A 23354-nucleotide genomic window follows, 5' to 3' on the forward strand; every position below is an offset into this window, starting at 1 on the left:
GACCTTGCCCTTGGCCTTGTTGAATGGAATCCTTCCATACTCCTGGGATGACAAAGGTTCCCTTCACAACAACTTCTACAATCTAGTTATATATACGTGAAAAGAAACACCAGTGTTTTACCATATCAGCTCTTTTCATAGCAGGTTTCTTCCTTGAAACCTCCAAATTACAGCATAGCCTTTGGAAAAGGCGCTCCAATCCCAATGATACGTACTTCATCAGCCGAGTTACTTTTGGGTTTAACTGAGCATCACTTACGTGATATAACGCTGTCAATGTACTGGGGTAAGTAAGGAGCCCACGCGTCAATGGTTTCTTTCCGACCCGCCTGCTCGATCCTTCGCAGTTCTGCTAGCAGCAGGGCCTGGGCAGCTTCTCGTACCTGTAAAGCCAACGGGAACGTCACACAAACTCAAATACTACGTATTTCTCCGTGTGCTTACAGTATAATTTAGGAAGAATAAAAAGCCCCACGTAAAAACCTTCTACAGAAAACTAAACTAAGCTTTTAGAAGACCTTCATTTTTCCCTCCAGCTCTCTCCACCTAAACACAGCAGCAAAATGAAGAGCACGCGCCGCAGCTACGACAACCCTTGACAGGACACAGCAAAGATGTGCAGCCCCAGGAGAAAACGGGGTGGTGAATGTCACAACTCTGTCCCCGGGTTGCAGTGCAGAACCCAAAGAGCTGTCCCACCTCCCCCTGGCCTCCACGGATGTGCTGCTCTCGGCACAGATGGTAAGACTGACCGAGGCCAACACCCAAACCCCAAAACCTGTGGTTTTATACCACCAAATACAAAATACCTTCTTGTACTATTTGTCCCCGTTAATATCGCACACATGCAGGCACATTCGTGAACACACACATTATCTTGGGTATAAAAGATTTAATGCATGAGGAAATTGAGTGATTTGAGTATGGTAAATAGAAAACTATGGACAAATGGAATAGATGCACGCTATGCCCCTAAGGACATCCAGAAACTAGACTTCCGCTGCTTACTTTGAAACTCATTAAAATTTTTAATTATCCTCTAAGGAAACCACCTCATAGTACATGGTTCTAGCAATCAGGGAGCAAAAGCCATATTCCCAATGAAATTAAAGCATGGCTGAGACCTACAGCCCAGCTCTCTCATTCCTTTCCCACTTGGGAAGCTACACAGACAACCATTTCTCTGCTACAACAGCACCGGTGGAGTGTTAAGGCCAACTAGTCATTTACTAAACAGTTGGGTTAGAAACCATTTACTGGCTACTGTATACATGCCCCAAAAAATAAAACAAGGCAGCAGTCTTGAAAAATATAAACGTAGGGTTTTTTTTAATCTTAGTGAGATTCTTAATGGAGTCATGGAATGTTCTCATTAAATTATTTCTTTATTGATAAATGAAGGTAAAAAGAACTCCTATGTATATTTAGACACGATGACTTACTCAACATTTTGACAGATTAACTGGAAAATTAACTTACTGATTCGGAAATAAAAACTGCAGGAACTTGCAAAAATAATTATGAAATTTTTTTAAAATTAATGGAAAATGCGATCAGTAAAAAGACAACATAAACCCAAAAAAAACCCCGTAGCAGTACAAAATCACTAGTGAAATCACCTCCAAGCATCGGTCCTGCCACCTGCGAGCCAGCATCTCCAGAAGAGGAGGTCTGAATTTATCCAGTCCCAACAGGTCGGGGAGCATTACGCAGTGCATCGCAGCGAGCTGGCTCCACCCTGGTAAAACACATCGCAACAGCAACATAAACATCATAAACACTGAAGCAGTTTGAAGTCAAAAATGCCACCAATTAAATTTACATTGGCCACTGGCCTGGCACGCAGTAGGTCTTCAGGAGAAGGTGGGAGAAAGAGGGAGAGGAAAAATACAATAGAGCCAATTTTGCTGCAGAAAACCAGAATTGTTCCTTCTGCCGTAGGAACCAGGGGCTCAGCCCATCTTTACTGACCTGAGGGCAGGCTGCACAGCGCATGTGCTTTCTGTATCGGACAGGAACAAGACCTTCCAGGTGTAAATCATGTCTCGGGGAGCTGACCAGCTAGTTCGTGAGGCATGTCCCCCGAGACGTGCCAGGGTCAAACGAGACAGCCGAAGACTGCCTCAAAGCAGCCCTGATTAAACAAACATCCCTCTTCCTCCCATTCCCTCTCAAAAAGACTTTGGTATCTAGTCGCATGCTTGGATTTTAAACTTGAATCCCTAGGAGTATACTCAACATACATATAAATACAAAAAACCCCGAGTCCCTCAGTGTATTATAGCCAATTTTTTGCAAAGCATACGCCATGGTTCCGAGGTCAAGATTCAAAAGCTCTGTCCAAAACGTAATAAGCTTTACTTACGGCATTTAATGCCCGACATGCAAGTGCGATCCAGTTCACTAACAGAGGACTTAGCATATGAATTACCACTGCAAAGATTACATCATCTTCTGTCCCATTTTAGAAAGAGCGTGAATATGTACGAGTGTGTATTTGTCTGCCCTCCTTCCCTAAATCTCCCCTCCACAAGCTTACTCCAGGTGCATCACACGACAGACCTGCAACATCGTGCAGTTAAAAGCAGGAGGGATAAGCGATTCAAGCTCCAACAACACAGCTTGTAAAACGCTTGTAAAGCACTCCAGGCTAAAGAATTCTTTCAGTATTACGCTCTGCATCGACTTGGGAAACGGGACAAGTACTTCAGGCAAGTGTATACAGCTGTATTTTTAAATTGTCAGCAATACTAAGCATAAAATTTTAAATATTTTTGCTAGTGAAGTTCTTTGTGGTGCTACAAGAAATCAGTACGTCAATCTTCCTTAAGAAAAATGGATTAAAAAGAGGAATTTCCAATTTAAGAGACTGCTGTTTTACTACCCGAGATGAGTGAGAGCAGGAATTTATAGTTTAGTAATAAGGGCATAAAACCCTGATATACAGCAACTTGCCTACAGGGATATATGGGGGGGTTGGTTGGTTGGTTTTTGTGCTGATGTTTTTGGCAGAAACACATTCTTCATGTGCTTATCAGAAAAAAATTATCCCTAACGCGAACCAAGTAGTTTAAACAAACACAAAGTCTTCATAAGCACCCAAAATGAAAATTTAGATGACGGAACTGAGTTTCCTCCTTTCATTTTAAAAGGAGTGTTGAATTTTTAGCCTTTCCATTTGTGGCTTACCGAGGGTTGGTGCTCATTCATCTCGGGAGCAGAAGACCTATTCCCCGCAGGGCTTCTGGAGGCTCAAGAGGAGGCTGAACCTTCACACCAAGAAGCGGCACTCGCTCAAGAGCCAGGACCCGGCACCCGTGTGGAACACACCACGCGTACTACGGCTTCTGTCCTGCATATCGCACCTCCTGATGGGAAAGGCACGTGGATTTTCCCTACTTGAAAAGGGCTGAGGGGTTTTTTTGTCAGAAGACAACAGCGAGCCCCAGTGGGGTGTGAAATACCACCTTTGACAGACTAGACCTGAATTTATAGGTCGTCCAAGACACACAAACTGGATCGTATCAAAATTAAGGGAACAGCATATATATAAACTCATTCTGTCTCTTTTTTGCTAAGACAAATTCCTACATAGACCAAATTAAACTCATAACAATGATAAAGGACATTAGTTGAAAGTAAAAAAGACAAATAGATAGAAAAGTGAGGAAAGAATACCTTCATTGACTAAGAAACAGGTATGTAAAGGAGGAGCAGTGTCAGAGCCAGAGTGACCAGCTTCAGTGCTAGAAGAAACAGCAGGAGCAACTTGCAGAGGAAAGGAGAAATAAAGAGAAAAAAAACCAGAAAAGTGAGGAGAGCAGCTTCTGAAAAACAGATTAGTATCACTGAAGAATGAAAAAAAAAAAAAAAAAAAAACAAAAAACCAAAACCAGAGGAAACTGTGACAATATTCAACTCAAAATCAAAAAGAAGATCCTAGGTTTCACAGGAAGTGCGATGCCGGTGACAGGAAGGCATGCGGCCGCAGAGAAACACAGACAGGCCAACAGAAACCTGCACGACTGAAAAGACAAAGGCACCTGTGAACGAGGCGATGGCAAACCTTTGGATGGCCGGGTTTGGGCTGGCAGCACGGCTGGCTGAGTTTTAACCGCAGCAGTCGCTCTGCTGCTTGTGCTTTTCCCATATTTCGACAGATTCAGAATTTGCCTGACTCATTAATAACCCCAGAAATAAGCCCTTTTAAACCTGGACTGCCCCACCTGGCACAGACTGTATTACTGAGGGATAGTTTTAACACAGGTTCGCTTTAAACACATCCCCATTCAAGCACCTTTACGCCGAGGCCAAAGGAAAGGGCTAAGAACCTCGAGCGGAAGCATCCAGAGCGTACAGGGCAGGACCACAGTCTAGAAGAGCACAGTGCAAGACGTTATTCAAAGCGGTATCCGTGACATTAGTTTTGTCAACTGCACCATTACTTGGTGCCAATGCAATGTAAAAGCAGCTCTAAACATTCCACTTCCAACTGATGCTTCACGACTTAATATTACCACATGAAAAGACGCGCAGACCTTCTGGCTTACGCATGCTACGCCCCGAGGTCAAGGCAGAGATTTCGAGGTCACTATCTGACACTTCCTTCCTATAGAGAAATTACCATATGTCATGCACAAGCATCTTCCAATTAATCCCCCTCTTTTATTCCGTTGCAGAACAACAATGGGTTCAAGCTCCTGAACCGATTAGGCATTGTCTTCCGAATGCTGTTTGCTTTCTGTGCAGCGAACGTCTTTTGTCACTGTGGGACATCTGCCTCCACACTACTTCTGCCCTACTCTCCAGGCCAGCGCAGCACGATGGCACGCGTGCAGCAACAGGGTGACTGGCGTAAATCACGGCAGCAAAACCTTGTTTCAGTAGGTGTATTTAAAAACGGCTATTTATTCTTCAGGCAAAAGATGGTTTGTGGAAACAAACCCACTGCATACTGAAACTGACGTCTGACTCTGAAGTTTCTTTCTTGCCTGGTTTTGTTGTAGCTGTCAGCTCACTTCTAACATCGGTAACTACAACAGTTGTCACTCAGGAAAGAAAAACCATCATAGAACCATAGCTTTAGAAATAAAACTACAGACACAGATCCTCTCGGGGACCAATACGTTTTTTCGCATACTGAATTTGCCATACGAACACCATCGCTGAGAAATCCTGACCTTTCAAATAATTACCTTTCAAGGCTGAAAAACAACTGGCTGTAAAAAACACCAAAACACATAAATTAAACCAAAACAGGCTCACGTGTTAAGAGCCCTGATTTTTTATTTCCGCTTTTTGTCACTGACGGCTACTTCCCTATCTATACAGCACCCCGATGACAGCAAACAGCTTGATGCGTACCAGTCCTGAAACCCATTTTCCCCTTCAGGTCATGGAAAATTAATATTTATATCTTTAGGAACAGAATAACTACACACAAACGTTGCTCATGGGTAAGTTTCCTCCTCAGATCTAGACACTTTCCCTTTTTTTGGCACATGAGTGAAGAAAAATCACACAGTTGGTGCCTAAGTTACCTGTTGTGTGCACTACCTCCCTAACACAGGGGCAGATCCACAGTTTAAAAGACCTGTTTGAAGATGTACACCTTTACAGAGTGTACACTGTGGTAAATACCACAAAGAAAGCATCTGTATTCCGCAAAATCCAATTGTTCTGCAAATTCCAAGTTTCTCCATATTCAGATAGCTTGGAAAGTCAAAGTTTTAATAGTGAGGAGTTGAAGCTAAAAGATAATTGCAACTTCCAAAGGCAATTTCTACTCAGTGCTGAAGGATATGTGCCTTAGAGAGGCCAACTCATGGTGGTTTACACTTACTTCATTTTTGGCTTTAGGAGGAGCAGCTCACGTGCCCCATCAATCAGCAGCTCTGGTTTTGAGAGGGAGCAGGAAGGCACCCATAAAAAGGTGAAGAAATGTGTACATACTACTTAAATTTTTTTACTTGTTTAAAAAGGTCTTACTCATTAAAACTTTTATCTAGAATATTACACTGCTTTTTCCTCCCAGGTATAAGCTAGAAGTATTTCTATCACTCGACAGTAAGGCAGTAACTCCAGTTTCAAGAGCTGAAATGACATATCAAATTGTTGCAAAGCAAATTCCGAGACATTTTTTACCTTGCTTAATTTGTCCTTGGGCTGCATGACTCAAAATTGAAGGGGGTGTCTTCATTTTGGACATCTCAGGAGTGCCTGGCCTAGGTGGCCTAAACACAAAATGTACATGAAGGGGGAGATGAAGGAGGATAGGGTGGTAAGAGAGATTACTTGCTAAAAGGTACTGTGACTACACAAGCTTTGAAAAGCAACCCTATAAAAACCAGTCAGTTTGACAGAAAAAAGTATATCTTATTTACAATTCCTAGGTAAGCTTGGCTTTTTGGTGATAAAAAGATTATCTGTACATCTTGATTTATTTAGGCTTTGACCTCCTTGTTATAAATAACTCTTGGAAGACAAGAAGCACTGAAAAGGAGAACAAAAACACCCTCTCAGACCTACTGGAACATGTTAATACCACTCCATGTTCTGTCAATGTTTTAAGTTACATAACTCCAATCAAAGCACTCTAGTTACCTTGGCATTAAAAAACCACTACATTCAAGAAAGAATAAATACACTCAGTTCCATCCGAGTACCCAAGATCTTCACAGCTATTTAACACATCAAACCCATAAAATTAAACAAATTAAATGCTGCACGACAAGAGAGACTCCAAAAGGACCACAAGTTCAAGCGTGCATTTGCTGTACCTGGTCGGACCTTTCTTCATGTGGTCTCCGATGAAAGTCGCATTGGTCATACTCATCAGGGTGTTGGCCAACGAGATGACAGAGAGGAGATGCTGAGTGGTGACGGCACGCGATACGCCGTACGTTCCCTTTCCCAGGCCTTCCGTAATGGACATTTTCCTCCCCAACTCCACACTATCATATGACGGTTTGCCTACGGGCTGATTGTAGCCAGGAAGCATCAGGGACATGTGGCCGCCTCTAGACAGGAGGCCAAAGGACACCGAACAGTGTGGCTTAAGCATCCCAAGACGATCAAGGCAAAGCTCATCCAGGACAGAATTCAGGCCCCAGGCATGAAGACAGGACATAAAAAGCTTTGCGGTATCCATGGTTAGATTATATTCTAATAAGGTCAGCGGTTTCGATTTGCTAGAGCGATACTCTGGGTCACCATCCTCTCTCCTCTGTCTTATCGATTCTTCATCCTCATCTTCGTCATCAAGAAGATGCTCTTTTATATTCTCTTTGATTGTTTCCTTGACCTGCTGGAAGAGGACGGCTGCCCGTTTCCCAGTCAGGAAGGACCCTCCTTTGTCAGACCCACCAGAGGCTTTCTGTAAATTCTCCGGGGAAATGAGTGCCGTGTTGGGTCTGGAGGCTTCCTCCGTCAGGAGCTGGATAATCAGTGCTTCCACGTCAAAGAAGAGCACATGTATATCTGGATCTGTTAGGTTAGTCTTTATGGCCTGAACCATCAGGGAGTTATGTGAATATTTAGGCAAATTCCCCTGAAAAAAAGAAAAACAATTTGGAAATGTTTTTAAATACTTGTCATGAAGTTAATTCAAAAATAAGGAGGCTCTGGATGGTCCAAGTTTGAAAACTCGCATGTGTACAAAACACGTTGTAACAAACATCTTTAAAGTATCAGTACGGAATTTTACAGCACTTATCACAATGTCAGGAATTTCAGACTTGGGATCAAGTGCTACACCCCTAAAATATAAAAATTCCACAGTTTATCAGATAAATAGAGCTCTCCAGGTAAGAGAGAAGTTCACGCTTGTTTCGCATGAATTCTAGAGGAGAAAAGTTACACTCCAAGGAACAGTCAAATTTCAATACTTTGTTATTAAATATATAACATATTAAATATTTCCTATTTGGATTTGGAAGTATAGCATCAATTTATGCCATTAGAAAATAAGCTATTAATAAATTAATCCAGATATACAATTAGTCAATTAGTGTGGCACTTGCTGTTCATTCTACTACTTAACTCCATCTTCTTCCTCCTTCCCTTCCTCCCAAGGGAAAAAGAGAAAGAAAATTAACATGCTGTGAGATAAAAGCCGAAAGAAATCCAGAAAAGGACAGAAGAACATTAAGTTTTGGAGTACTGCGAGAATTTTATTCTCTCCATAACCAATACAAAATTATGCTCAAGTAATTTGTTTCCTCAAACAAGTGAAAAAAGAATCTTTTAACGGAAACAAACCTTGTTCAAAAGGTAAGTAAATTATTATTTCTCCTCATTTACAATTTAATTAACAGCCTGAAAGATGTAAGGGAGCATATAAACACCTAGAAGGGCTGCAGGAAAAATGATATTTTTCCCACAACTGACACAGGCTGAGTGGTTTGTTCATAAAACATCAGCCTTTACTGAAAGCAGAATTAACCCAAAAGTTCTTAATATATGAGCAATAAAAGCAATACAACCAAGGCTCCTGTGTCTTTCCCCATCTGTAACTCAGCTGCCTTACCATGAAACTTTCAGCTTGGCAGTCTCTCAGATTGCCATGCTCTGTGGTCTTTTGTAAACCATAAAAGCACGCCTGACAGCAGGGTAGTTACCTAGAAACTAGCAAAGCTTGCAGGGTTTATATACACACTAGAGATATATACTTACTAACAGGTATGCATATACACACACGCTGCATACAGACCCTATCTATCCTGCAAAACAGTGAACATGCTGTACACAGACACTAACTTATAGTAGGTTGTTACCCTATTCACCACACATCCCAGTATACCGCTCCCTTTGTTCGCTGATGCGAAGCTAAGTGCACATCTTCCGAAGCCTCAAATACCCAGGGCCATTTTCACCACTGAAAATCTGAGCTGTAAAACTACATTATTTTTACCAGCACCCACCGTCTGGTATTTTTCACCCCTTTTCTTTCTCCTGCAGAACACTACAAGTGTATTTACCCCTATGCATCTCAGAAACAGGTGCATTTTCTACTTAACACCTTAGAACCGGACAATTGGACATGCACATGTACCTTTTATTTTCTCTCCAGGACTCCAGGCAATAAGCCTTTCTAGTCCTTCAGGTACCTGGCTGCTGGAAGTTTTGTACAAATTCCAATGAAAACTGAAGTCATTTTCATATATTGCTTTTCCACTCTAGCCGTAAAGACCCCTAAAATCCTACTGGCATGACAGAATGGACTATCCACCACCTCATGTTTAACTACTGTTCCAGTGTATGAACCCAGCTTTGAAATAAGGGTATCTTTTTAATTCTCAGGGTTCTCATTCACAAAGATTTGTCTCTCGTAAAGCACCGTGGATGTTAATTACTGCATATCCTGGCGAGTGTAACGATTTTTAATTTCTCTCTTTCCTCAAATTAAAATTCTTCTCGCTTACATAACGAAGTGAAGGCGCTACCGGAAGGAAAATTCTCATTTGATTGCAGGGATTATGAAAGACAAGTGAAACAGCCCATGCTCCTCACTCCCTGTTCTTGCACGTCTCGGAGGAGCTGCAGCAATGGCTGGGTCACTGTGCCACACAGACAGCTGGGGCCCAGCGCCGTCAGCACTGCAGCAAATAGCCAAATCCCGCTCCTTTCCAAGAATGACTCAACGATGCTTAGTAAAAAAAAAAAAAAAAAAAAATTTATCATAAGAAACAAATAATTGAAATAATCGACATTTCCATCAAAAATGTAAGAGAGGGTGGCAAAATAAATACCCATGGGTACAGGGGAGGGCAGCGTGTGCTGGGCAGGGATGTGCTGCTCTCTGCTGGCCACGGCCCCACTAACTGGGCCACCAGCTTCCGGCGTTGATGACAAGGAAAATAGGAGCCAGGATTCAACGTTTTTCTGTTTAGACTCTGCTAATGTCTTTGCATGGCCCTGCCCGGCTAAACAGATTTAACACTTGTCTACTCCGACAGGTCTTTATTAGGAAGTCAGCATTTTGATATTATCAGGAAGGTCTGCTTAGCAGGGTCCTTAACACCAGCACCTACTCCCTGCTCAGACTGGTGAGGAGCCTGTTGCTGTATTAAGTAACATCCATCTGAATTGTAAAGCTTTGTGTCCAAACGAAGCGGCGTGAAGACGCCGCTGCTCCCGCACTCCCGTGCGCAGACACGCGTGCTCAGGAACGGTTAGTCAGCGCTTTCACCGCGTCACCACAGACGGTTCTGTCCGAATCCACCACTTAAATCACAAAACTGAACTTAAGCCGCTCTTAAACATGAAGCACTGACATATTTAGGACTCAACCAAGCCCATTAACATCTTCCAGCTTTAAACACTTAAAATATTTCTCAGAGGGCAATTTCGTCATTTAAGTTTCTTTGGCTCCATTTATACATATATTTTAAGAATACTTTTTCTAAACTGTCACATGGCAACAATCACCAAAATAAAATCTCTAGCTCCACCTTTACCAAGATCTGCAGGAACACACAGAACACGTGCAGTATGGGAAGGAGGAGAAAGGAAGGATAGAGCAGTGCTGATTCTGTTCCTCAGAGCATAAATCAAAGGGGGACATTTTCTCCTGATGGATACGGATCGCAGGCTAGTTTGCTCGGGTACCCTTCGATACCCCAAGATAACACCACATATACAACCGAGCAAGCACCCCGGATGCTACGAAACATGGCTAAATCCAGATTTTAAATACACTCAGCCTACCCCTAAGGGCACACTGAGATGGCTGTGGCGTCACGAACAGTCACAAACTGGGGAGCAGCACCCAGAGATGGGGTGGGGATTGTGTACCTCTAGAGAACAGCACCTGCATCAGAAACAGCACGACAGTGCTGAAGGTGGCCAATACCTTTTGTTCAAGGAAAATTAACTCCTAGGACTGACCCACGGCCAGGCAACACCAGCTTAGGTCTTTAACTAAAATGGCACAAAGCACTGGCTAAGGCCCTTTCACTTACAGTGAGGACTTCCAGTATTTTACTCCATTATTTACGCCAACAAACGTTTTGGGTAGTGCATTAAAACCAGACCGACTCAAACACAGCTCACTTTGTCCGACGCCTCGGAAGCAAGCAGGTTGGTGGCAAGAGTCTGGAGTTTCTGATGCGCCACGTTTTTCAGAGCAGCCAGGCTACGCCTCGTCATGGCCTGCTTGAGGTTGACGGCGGGATGGCTCAGGGAGTCCACAGCTGCCAGGATGGCCTCCTCACAGGCATTCAGGATTTCCACTGCTGTTATTCCCATCACACATCTGTCCAGGGCACCTGCAGATGTTTTGAAAGGCGTGAGTTTAAGCAGAAGGGATTCTGAATGTCCCAAATATCTCAAGTACAACAGCAGGACAACGTAATTTACACCACAGGATGCCAGGCATAACAGTCTCTGTTGTGTTAACAGCTATTTGTAGAACTAGTATTCCTAAAAGGATGGCATTTTCCTGGGTTTCCATGAAGCGTGTAAGGAAAAAAAGACATTAACAAACATCAGGACGAGTTTAACACATGCACAGTGGTTCTTTACTGACCAGTGATGACTGTAGTTGCTCAATATTTTCAGTGGAAGGCCGTTTTCCACCATTTTGAGTTCCCTCTCCCACCCAACTATTAAATTTTCCATGATGATTCTCAGGTTCCTCTTTGCTTTCCAGAGCTTCACTAAAATTAATTCTCACCTAGTTTTCAGAATGTGCTAAAAATAACATTTGGGCATTACTGTGGGTCTGTTTTTCTTACTTGTGCTGAGGTAATCACATACATTTTGATGCATTTTTCCTCATTTTCTAGATTTCAGTTATCACAAAATTCTCTACATAAACCTGTTTTTATCTTATGCCTTGTTGCCCATTCTGTCAATGTTTATTTTTCGCTTCTAACCTAAGTATTAGCTCCTTTCGAAAAAAGGGCCACAACCCACATACCCCAAACAACAGAACAAACGATACAAAAAGTCGAACAAACGTTTTCGTCATTCTGCAGATGGAGAAACTACTGGAAATTCAAGGTACTGCAATTCTGCACCAAGCTTTCAAGAAAATCGCTGAGGAAGTACAGACACTCATCAACTGAGAGGCCACTACGCGCGCAGCCAACACGTTACCTGGTATCTCCAAAGAGAGCTAGGAAAACACGCAGGGGGATGACAGGCACAGCAAGCTGTACTTCTCCAAAACCAAATGAGTTATTCCAAATGCTAAAATGTGTCTTTTATAAAAGGCTTACATAATCTACACATTTTGGGAATATGTGCAGTGCTCAATTTCCAAAGATAAATGTGCAAAAAAAAAATTTTAACTCTTCTCTCAGATACAATTTACACATAGAATCATCCAACCGTTTCAGTTGGAAAAGGCCTTTCAGCCCATCAGGTCCAACCGTTACCCCAGCAGTGCCCAGCCCAGCACTGACCCATGTCCCTGAGCACCTCGTCCACATGTCTCCTAAACCCCTCCCAGGATGGTGACTCCCCCCTCCCTGGGCAGCCCCTTCCAACACCTGACAGCCCTTTCCAGGAAGGAAATTCCCTAATATCCAACCAAACCCTCCCCTGGCACAGCTTGAGGCCATTTCCTTTCGTTCCTCTTGTCCCATCACTTGTCCCTTGGGAGAAGAGGCCAACCCCTGCTCTGCACCTCCCTTTCAGGGAGCTGTAGGGAGCGATCAGGTCTCCCTGAGCCTCCTCTTCTCCAGGCTGAACCCCCCCAGCTCCCTCAGCTGCTCCTCACAGGAGTTGTGCTCCAGCCCCTTCCCCAGCTCTGTTCACTTCCCTGGACACGCTCCAGCAGAATCATAACCAAACATATGTGTACTTTAAAAACTGTTTGATCAACATCTTGAAACTTAACCTTACCGGTATCCATCTGCCAGACGTACACAGACCCATCCGAACACCCTACCACCAGATAGTCATCGGAAGGCCTCCATTTGATCACCTGAATAGGGAAAAGGTGACGGGATGCCAGCATGATGCATTTTTTCTCCCGCAGACTCAGAAGACCTACTGAGTGATCACTGGCAACAGAGCAAACACAGTGCTGGACTCTTGCCTAGTAAAAGAAAAGAAAACAATCGTAATGCAGACAGTTTGCATTTAATAATCTCTTCTTTCCTGGACCAGGCACAGCACTCAACTACCTGCTTTATAAACAAAACAGGCATGTAAGCCTATAGTGCAAGGTGTCCCTGCCCATGGCAGGGGGGTTGGAACTAGATGATCTTTAAGGTCCCTTCCAACCCAAACCATTCTATGATTCTATGATTCTATAGCTGAGGTCACTAGGAACAGAACAGCGGTTGCAGAAATGCTTTTGACTCCCACCTCTAACACACGATAAAGAGCAAATGGGTACTGGAAACTGTTTTGTTAAGCAAAGAAAAAAAGAGAAACCATGGTTTTCAAGTCATTACATGTAATTTTCTTCATTAGACTCTACCTACTCATCCAAGTTAGGAAAAATAAAATTGCCATTAAGACCTCGGAGCTAACCAGTAGGGAACGCTCACCTATCAGATCTCCAAACACCTTTGGGGGAAAGGCTGCTTCCATGCGGTGGCAATCCTCTCCCACTGCTAATATCATGTATCATAAAATGCCAAGCATTTCCTAGTTAGCTAGGTTATAACATCCCGTTTTTCTACTATTCTTAATCCTTGACGTAGCTAAAACGTGATGTGACCAAACCCAAGAGCCACAGAACATTTTTTTTAAGTGTCTGCAAGAGTTATCTTGGGTCAGAGCTTAATCTTCAGTATTTTATATTACATTCACATGCTCAGTAAGGATTTGAGGAGCTGAAGCATTGAGGGAAAGCGTGAGACAGGTTATCAGACATCTTACATAAAACTTACACTGCAGTTTTCTGGTGGAACCAGAAGCTGTGTAATTTCTCCCCCATGTACACAGAAGATATGTTTCATCTCTCCAGAAAATATATCCCATATGATGACTGAGAAATCCACACCACCTGAGATCAAATACCTTTGATCGTAACGGGAAGAAACCTGATGAGGATACAGTAAACATGTGATTTTGTTACGGTGGGCTCGGAGAGTTCGGTGAGGTGGCCAACCTGAGAAATTGGGTAAGGAGGGAAAAGGGGAAAGGAAAATAGAGAAGGAAAAGAGAAAAGAGAGAAAAAACATAATTCAATAGAACAGTTAACAATCAAAACCACTGTTCTTGATTGAAAAGATACAGACATACTGCAAGTTTTGACAAACATTCGTACAGAATTAGCCCTGTCCTTCTTAAGTGTAAATTTTTTCTACTGGACACGAAGTGAGTAATTCCTTTTGTCTTGCTGTACAATCTCACTCTAAGTCATTCAGCTGTCTTAAAACAGCCTCCCCTCCATGCAAACTCCAGAAAAAATAGTAATTTTAAAAGGTCACAAAGATTTGAAAAAATAAATTCCCTTCCCCATCAAACATGTATTTATCCAAATTACACCTTAAAGGACGAGTACCGGGAAAACTGCATGACCTTACCCTGCCTGCACTGGCATGAAGGCTGCCGTGTTCTGCACCCAGTGCTTGTGCAGGTTAACCACATTAAGAAAGAGATCATTTTGGTACAAAGTTATATAAAAGTGACCCAGTTGTGTAAAGCAGAGAGTACAACCAACAGCCTGGTATATAAATGTCAAACCAGCCGTGCATTTACAGAAAAATACCTACGTCTCTTTCTTTTATCAGTATTTGTAAGAATAAAACCTTCATTCTGCAACTACAATGGCAAAAGTGTTACAATAACATTATCTGGAACCAAAATGCAGAACGGCAGGCCAACAAACAACACTCAACTAACTACACACATTGGAATTCTGTCAGACACACCATTTTCCCAAGAGGACTTTGAGGGGCACACCTAGACCCCAGCTGAATGCCGTGCCCACAGCCGTTCTGGAAGAGATGGAAGATGTTCCCTACCGCACCTCTGCTGCTGCATCGCCAAAATCCAGGAGAAATAGCCCAGGCTTTGCAGCCGAGGGCACCCTCCCCCCAGAACCGATGCTTTTCAGAAGCTTATTTGCACACCTCTCCTAAGCATATGCTCTCCCTGCAGCAGCTGAACTATGGCGGTTTGCGTTGCTGGCACAATAACAATGCTGCCGTCCTCACGGCCGCAAACCAAACGCCCGTGTGCCGGGATATACACGCTGGCCGTGACCTTCAGCGGCTCGTTGATGTTCGGTATTAAGCTCAGTTGGTCTATAATGCCAGCAGGGCGAGGAGTAAGTTGATCAAAAGCTTCCTGGAGGGATACTGAAGTTGTTGTTTGCAGCCCTGTTTAAAAAAAGGGGAGAAAAAAACCAAAAGGAGGGGTTAGGTGGGAGAAATTAAAACAGAAATAATAAAAATCAGGAAGAGAAATTAGGAATGCTTTTCCGAGAAGGTCTCAAAGTTGAAATACACCATGTTACAACACTGAACAAAACTGAAGGTATGCACTGGAGATGAACGTACTGACTGCAACACGGCAGCAACGCGCGAGAACTGGAAAAGGGTGTGATTTAAGCTACGCGAGGGAGTTACACAAGCAGACAGCAATGACCAGAGCCAGTATCTGGGGGAAAATAAAGCAGTTAAAACTTAGTAACTGAAAAATATTCATAGTAAATTAAGATTTTCATCATATAGAAAAAAACTAAGTTACTGTAACTGTTGCAGGAAGAAAAAACCCAGCTTCGTGGATTTGTAGGAAAAGCAGAAGCGCTTTATCCAGCAACAAAGTGTATCATAAAAAAATAGAGATGCCCATTAAAACACTTGGCAACAAGGCTGTTAATTAGGTATACCTTTTGTGCTATCTTGTAGTTCCAGAGCATCAGGCACACTCCAAATACACAGTCTCCCAGAGGAGTCTCCCTGGATTAACAGCTTATAGGAAAACTCCCTATGTCCACAGAAGAACCGAGTAACTGGAGGACATATTAGCAGCTGTTAAAAAATAAAATTAACAACTTCAGAATGCATACAAGCCATGTACTAACCTCAAAATCTACTGTCCCCACGTAATGCACTGTACCTTTTCAATATATTCATACTTAGAGTACCTTTTATATGTGTGTATTCTAAAATTAACATCACTAAGATACACTGCTTTGTAAGGAACATGGTCCACAACAGAAACAAGAAAGTTTTAGGTTGACTGACAAGATAAAGAAAAAAAAAATCAAATACATAAATGTTTCAATGTCCAAATTTGGCAACAGATGTAATGGTTAAGATCAAAAAAGGATTCCTATGATAGCCTCATAGTAACAGCACTGGTAAATCAGTTGCTAGTGGTACGAGTACCAGAGATGTCACACAGCAGCCTCAGAGGTATTATTTACAGCAGACACAGTTCACAGTGCAAAATAAAAATGAAGCTCCAGGAGGACCTTGGCCTACAAAACTGCATTTTCTTTATTTCGTAAGGATTTCAGATTTCATATTCAAAGTTGCGATTCTAAAAGCTCTCGGCTGAATCGTCATTGTGCACATCACAACTCGACTTCTGATTCTCCAGACACTGACGGGTGAGAAACTGTTAGTGTGCAGGAACTGAAGGTTCGCTCGTCCAGAGACTTAATATCTGCATTTATTTGAAAACCAACAAGAATCAAACCAAACAGCAGAGAAATTCCCTCTGCTATCCTCCTTTCTCCAGGAGGAGAAGGAATCCTAAAGATCTGCTTTGAAAGAGAAGAACTGGTCACGAAGTACGCATGTTCCAACTAGCTAGGAGCGAAATGCAGCCCAGAAACCCCAAAGAAGTATTTTACCTGTTTATCCGCCCTGTCCACCACACTGTACAATACAGGCGGAATTAAGTTTTCTACTGCTTTCCCCACATCTCTGCGAAACGAATCACTAGCTGGTAGGCAGCTGGGTTTAAGAACAAAGAGAAGTCAAGTCCCTTATACCATGACAGTGATTACTACATCACTAGCTAATTAAATAACACTAAGAAAAACCAACCCCCAAGCTCTTAAACTTGACATTTTTCTATTGTTAATGCAGTTCAGAGCAGATCATTACTCTAATCTGATTGCACAGGGTATGTTTTGTCAAGTAATAACTGCTCCAAGTGTGTCCAGCTCAGCTCCCACACACATTCGGAAGGAATGAAGGAAGTCTGGCTTTAGAGCTGCTTCGGACTTCACCATGTTTGCCCGTGGGGTCATGACCAAATGACACTGAACCCAAGAATTCCTCCAACAGATCCCCAGATAGATCTGCTCACATCCTCCTATTCTGGTGACATAAGAGGGCCAGAAAAGAGTTCTTGACAATTCCTCAAGAGTGAGGATATTCAAGGTTCTCCAAGGTAAAACTATCTATACCCAGACCACAGGTGTTTGCATGTCATGAAGATGTCAGAAAAAAAGTTTTGCATTGTCATTCTACGTTCATTTAAACGTCTTTAGGATCTACTTTTAAATTAATTTTGTATTTTCCACATTTACATGCACAAACGCAGTTGCTTGTGCCTTCCCTTAACAGGCTGTTACAGAAATACATGATTTTGCTGTCAGGAGTAGAATGTGAATGGTGATTACTTCTTCTTTATTTGCACCTGGTTAAGGAAATATTTAAATTCTGTTTTAATCTATGACATTTGTTCAACAGCAAAACACACGTCTTCCCATCCCACCACTCCATTAGGAAGTGAAACGGATTGTAGTATCAGAAAATAGTGTTTTGATCTCGGTTGGGGCAATCTAAATTCCTGACTACTGCTTCCACAGGAAACATGTAGGGGACACACTCTTTAAAACATGGTCCTGGAACACTATTTCATGCAACATCCATAGGGTTTTGAAACAAAATAAAAGTCAAAGATGACATTATTTCATCAAAATTTCTCATTTTTTAATCTCAAAAAGTAAACAAATGGGGTATTTAATTGTTGACTACCTGGCTGGTAATTTATATATGAAACTTTGTCCATCTTCTGTCCACACGATCACTTTATCAGCTGACACAAAGTCGCCACCAGTCCAGGTCTGATCATTTTCACTAGGGAGGGAACATAAGAGGGAATAATCTCCAGCATCAAAAACCTGGAAAGAAAGAGAAAAATCTGTCGTCATTAACGAATTACAGTTTAATATGTCCCAAAAGCAGCCAATTTTGGTTTCAATACAGCCATATTAAAAGAACTTAGAGCATCTTGACCTAAACGTCATACTGCAGGTTAATTAAATGAATAAAGCAGCCAGGTGTTGCTCAGCTTACCCGCCAGTACTTGGAACACACTACCAGCAGCGACCGCTGGGTAAACGCACAGAAAGAAATGCTTTGACAGTTTTGACAATAAATAGGTTTTGACTCCTCTTCAAATACTGGCGTTGTGTCCTAAAACACACAAAACCAACATGTAATTAACGGCATTTTATTCAAAATTATAAAGCTGAAATGAAATACAGCCATATGACCTGCTGTAACAACATCTGCAAAAGAGGCATTTGGATGGTGCGAAGTTTGCTCGAGTCACGAGCTTGTTCCTGTAAGTTTTAACTGAAATAAACACGTTTTATTTACTCCTGAGTTGTATCTTATGTTGAATACCAGCTTTCCTGTGACAGAGGGAAGCCTGCTGACTGTCATAAGAGTGACACACATGCAGACGAGCAGAACTAGGAAGTGATAGGTAAGAAATTGGCGTGTAGAAACAGACAAAAATAACACCACCAGGAGGTTACGGCTTTTATTTAGAGAGCACACGCACTAGCCACGCTGGTGTGCAGGTACTGACCAGCACGCCAGCAGAGCTGAGCTGCTGAACACATGAGCTCATTCCCCTCCTCGTGGTGACTACCACGATCGTGCCTGCCAGTTTTCAGCTGTAGACTGAGCCCTGGCCAAAGATTACGATGCAGTCACTGCTGAGCACATTCTCCCAATCTGTCCAGATCCAGAACACATGAACCAGCTCCCAAGCCAATCCTCGCTTGTCAGCTCTACATCTGACGGCCCATCTTCACTCTGACCGAGACACCTGAAGGAAGCGGGGACAGCCACGCCACGCATCATCTCCAGAGTCTGCTTTATGGTTATAAACACCTGGCTGAAATGAGAGAAGGATGCAGATGTCCTGCTGTGGGCATGAACAGGAGACTTACAGAAAGACCTGTCTGCAAAGCCACTAGCTCTAACCGATTTCACAGGGCTCTTCCCTCTCAGAGAAAACCCTTGTGGAGACAGGGCAGAGGAAACCAGGATAACCAAGCAATTCAGGCAGAAGCGGGGACTCGGATGTCCTGATCACAGCTCCTTAGTCTGCGACAGATCTCTGTGGCAAGCTGGTATTCTCCTGAAAAATTATTTCCTCATCTTCAAGATGGGGAATAGGCATTCCATCCTCCACAGAGGCCATTTAAGAGCTCAGACAGTGTGACAGCAACCAGAGCTTCACAGAAAACACAGAACAGCATGCAGATAGAAACAAGAAAACACCCAGCTGATATTTTTTTCTTGCTCAAACTGAACTTAGGGACAGGACAGAGGCCATGTGAAAGACTAAGCAGTTTCGTAAGACGCCAGATGGCCAGCTTCTAAGGCAAGAGCAAACACTAGCAGAAGTTCTTATTCTGTTATTCCTCGTAACAAGATCTGCAAGCGCGGGTGGTATCCTCTTCCGTCACCAAGTCCAACAAACTCCCCAGTCGGACAGATTAGCGGCAGCTATTTAGTATCATCACTGTCAGCGCATTGCCTAGTGACCAGATAGTCAGCTGAAACTAAGCAGATCCAGCTCACATTTCACGCTTTCAAGGTTCCCCATATTCCAAACAGACCAGACTGTGATAAGCTCCTGTTGTGTTATGTCTCTGTGTTTCTGACTTGCCTAATGGCCAACACTCTTCACTGCTCTGAGCTGCCTTAAGTGTACCTGCTAAAAGCGGTGTTGGCTAAAAACATGCCGAGCTGCATGACAAGGGTTGCCAGAAAACGCTTTTGAGAGCAAACAGACCTTCAAGTTTGAAACCATGAAACAAAAGAGTGTGTGAATATCCCCCCCTCTGACAGGGTCAAAAGCAAGGAATCCCTTACACTGGGATAAGATAATGCAAACTGTGTTGCTTTGGCATTATAAACGTTCTGGAAATAAGTTCATTTAAAAAATAGTTCATTTATAGATCAAAAGGTTATTTTTCCACAGTTGCTCAACATCTTATCACCCCTTCCAGTACCTGAAGGGGCTACAAGGGTGCTGGGGCGACTTTTTACAAGGGCCTGTAGTGACACGACAAGGGGTAACGGGTTTAAACCGAAACTGGGGAGGTTTAGATTAGATATCAGGAAGGAATTCTTCCCGAAGAGGATCGTGAGGCACTGGGACAGGTTCCCAGAGAAGCTGTGGATGCCCCATCCCTGGAAATGTCCAAGGCCAGGCTGGATGAGGCTGGGAGCAACCTGGTCTAGTGGAAGGTGTCCCTGACCATGGCAGGGGTGGGACTGGGGGGGCTTTGAGGTTCCTTCCAACCCAAACCTCTCTGTGATTCTATGATTCTACCTATAGTAAGGTGTATCTTCCACAAGAGGTTTCTGTGACTAGTGAATTTGCCAGGGGTCTACAAGATGCGTAGTGAACCCGCTTTAAGACTTATTCATCGTTACACAGAAAGGCAGGAATTGGCAAATAACAGAGTGAGCTGCAGATAATCCCGAACAATGAATATTCCTAAGCACCGTTTTCTCCGCTTGGCAAGACCTTCAGGCATCTCCACATCACGCTTCTTACAGAATGGTTTGGGTTGGAAGGGACCTTGAAGATCACCTACTTCCAACCCCCCTTATCTTGCACAAAGAAAACACTATAGTTAATAGTAATATTTAAACTGAATTTAATAGTAGTAGTGTGATATAGTATCAGTTTGGAAAGTTAAGCATTACTGTAACAATCTTTATTACTAAATTCCCTTTGGAACTCAAAAACTCCTGTGAAATGTGGTGCAAGATGACCTAATGCAAGAAAAGAACTTTTAGAGAAGGAAAAATTAAAATTTTTAGATTAATGACAATATTTGTACATTAATGCAAATTATTACATGGTACAGATAAAAAATAATTTGTAGAAATTGGAGATTATCCTACTCTTACTTTTGAAATAAGTTCTCTGAGTCAAACCTGAGAAAGATTAGGAGTTCAGCTATTAACTCAAAGAATCAGTAAAGCAAAATGAAGGAAGTTGATTTTCAAATGGCAAAGAGCAAAAAAAAAGGTAATACCATTAGGTAGCTGGAAGAAAAAGAAAGAGCATTACTAGAAATTCTCCATCACAACAGGAAATAACATTAATTCAGAAGGCTTCGTTTACCTGCACCCGACTAACTTCAGAGGTTATTATCCATACTTTCAGGATGCCAGTCACCGAAACTGCTACAACGGTATCCTCTGGGGAAAAACACAGACGACGCGGGTAAGTAATTGGGTATCTTCATTTTGTTGCACACGTGTGCATATCCGAGTACCAAAATATACTGAGAGTACCTCAACACTTATCAAAACACTCCTGAGGTGTTTGATGTGAAATCATAGAAAAACCATAAAATCAAACATTTATTTGCAAAATGGTATTTCCAGAAGTACCTATACACACAGATACCACAGTTTTGTGTTTACAGACTCATTCCTGTCCCAGTTAATTAATGTTAGGACTCAAACTAAATAAGGGGAAGGGGAATCACAGATGTTTCTAGTATTGCTGTCAGACACAGTGGGCTGTCCCGTCACTCTCCCAAAAAACAAGGGGTTACTGCCCCCAGCATCCTGTGAGGACAATGGAGTTTAACGGGAAGCACGCAGAGCTGCTGTGCATCTGTGGGTTCCCAAAGGGCATCTCTGCAACATTACTCTGTTAGCGTCCTTACCTTCACAAAAAACAAACTATACTGAGTGCTGATCAAGTGTCCTACACACGCCTGCTTCTACCCGACAGGTCTGGCTTAAGCCCAAAATCTGAGGGGTGAGTTCTTCATTACAATATAAAAACGATGACAGCAAAAGAAATAAAATTAAAGGCAATTTTAGGAAACACTTAACACGAGAGTTCACTTCCAGCTGTTCCAGCACCTCAGATGTAAGACAGCAACTCAGCCTTCCCACTCCAGGACTTTGGGAACACTCAGTTAACTGCTGTCAGCCTTAACTCAAGACTCAAATCCCTCTGTTTGCAGGGATCACCTTAGCGTTCCCCAAACCTCTCAGGAATTAGTCTCCACAACAGGAAACAGGAATGAGACAGCCCTCCTCCTCAGCTGCCACAATGTAACACCTAGCAAATTCACACAAACTAGCAAAGCAAAACACGTGTGGACAGCCGCGAAGAGAATTACCTTGTGTTCTGTCGGATCGAATGATAGTCATGGAGCTGATCCAGTCAGGAGAAATCTTTGATAATAAAGAGTAAAGGACTTCAAGGCTGGTGGCATCCACAACAAGGATTTCTGGGTAATGCCCATGGCATAACAGTCTCCCTTCCCACTGAGTCCCAACTGTAAACTGATAGAACTAAGTGGATATTAACAAAACACAGAAGTTACACTCCATGTCAGACATTGGCCACTCCCTTTTTAGTCAAAACCATCATTTCACAACTATACTCTAATGCCTATATGTCTAAAAACTATTACTTTGCAGAGATGAGGGGAGCTGTGCAGAGGCCCTGTTATCCTCCCAAGGCAATCCTTGCTCCTGTGGCTGACAGAAGCCTGCCGCAGCCTTCCCTGATAAGATCATCCTCACACTCCCACCTCCCCTGGCAGTACTCCCAAAATTTTCTCATTTTCTTCCTTTCTTTCCAGGCTCTCTCATTAAATATGCTACATTTTTTCAAATGCTGAAGCACAGCACATTTTCAGCTCTGGGTGTGATGATACAGATGATACAGCGTAAACTATTCATGAGACACTTTGGTCTGCATTTAATGTCATTATTAAGCTTAAAAAGAAACAAATCAGTCGTGATTTGATAACCAGTCTATAGTGATCCATGCTTTGCAATACAGAATCTGTGAAACACGCACAAAGTTCTAACCTGTATGCCAGTATGTGTGCAGGCTAGTTTAGTAAACTCGATGCATCTCCCATCATTCACATCCCATAGACACATCTCCCTAAAACATAAAAAGCAGATTAAAACAACATGGAAAATATTTTGATCTTCCAAGAGCTTCAAAATCATTTACACTGTGAGAAACTTAATCTCTGAACCATTTGTTAGTGACTATATGAATCGTATTTAGATCACAGAAACTCAGGATCAACTTGAATTGAACCTGCAGTTCTGCTCCAGCTCTGGGCCCCAACAGCAGAAGGACACGGAGCTGTTGGAGCGAGTCCAGAGGAGGCCACGGGGATGCTC

The 23354-nt window shown here is 42.7% G+C and overlaps 1 protein-coding gene across 1 annotated transcript; it reads right to left on the reverse strand.

Moving 5' to 3' along the window:
- Positions 1-259: 259 nt before the first annotated feature.
- WDR7 (WD repeat domain 7) lies at positions 260-23106 on the reverse strand (the record flags this gene model as incomplete). The annotated part of the gene is made up of 16 exons (XM_010151787.1): positions 260-383; positions 1620-1738; positions 3679-3768; positions 6145-6233; positions 6780-7549; positions 11053-11267; positions 12850-13045; positions 13848-14068; positions 15036-15284; positions 15797-15938; positions 16769-16871; positions 17904-18049; positions 18225-18344; positions 21310-21386; positions 22328-22502; positions 23028-23106. Coding segments are annotated over 16 exons (2915 nt in total), but the record flags the coding sequence as incomplete, so codon positions are not given.
- Positions 23107-23354: the final 248 nt, after the last annotated feature.

Source organism: Eurypyga helias, unplaced genomic scaffold (genome assembly GCF_000690775.1).
Source record: "Eurypyga helias isolate BGI_N326 unplaced genomic scaffold, ASM69077v1 scaffold9255, whole genome shotgun sequence".
Taxonomy (NCBI): domain Eukaryota; kingdom Metazoa; phylum Chordata; class Aves; order Eurypygiformes; family Eurypygidae; genus Eurypyga; species Eurypyga helias.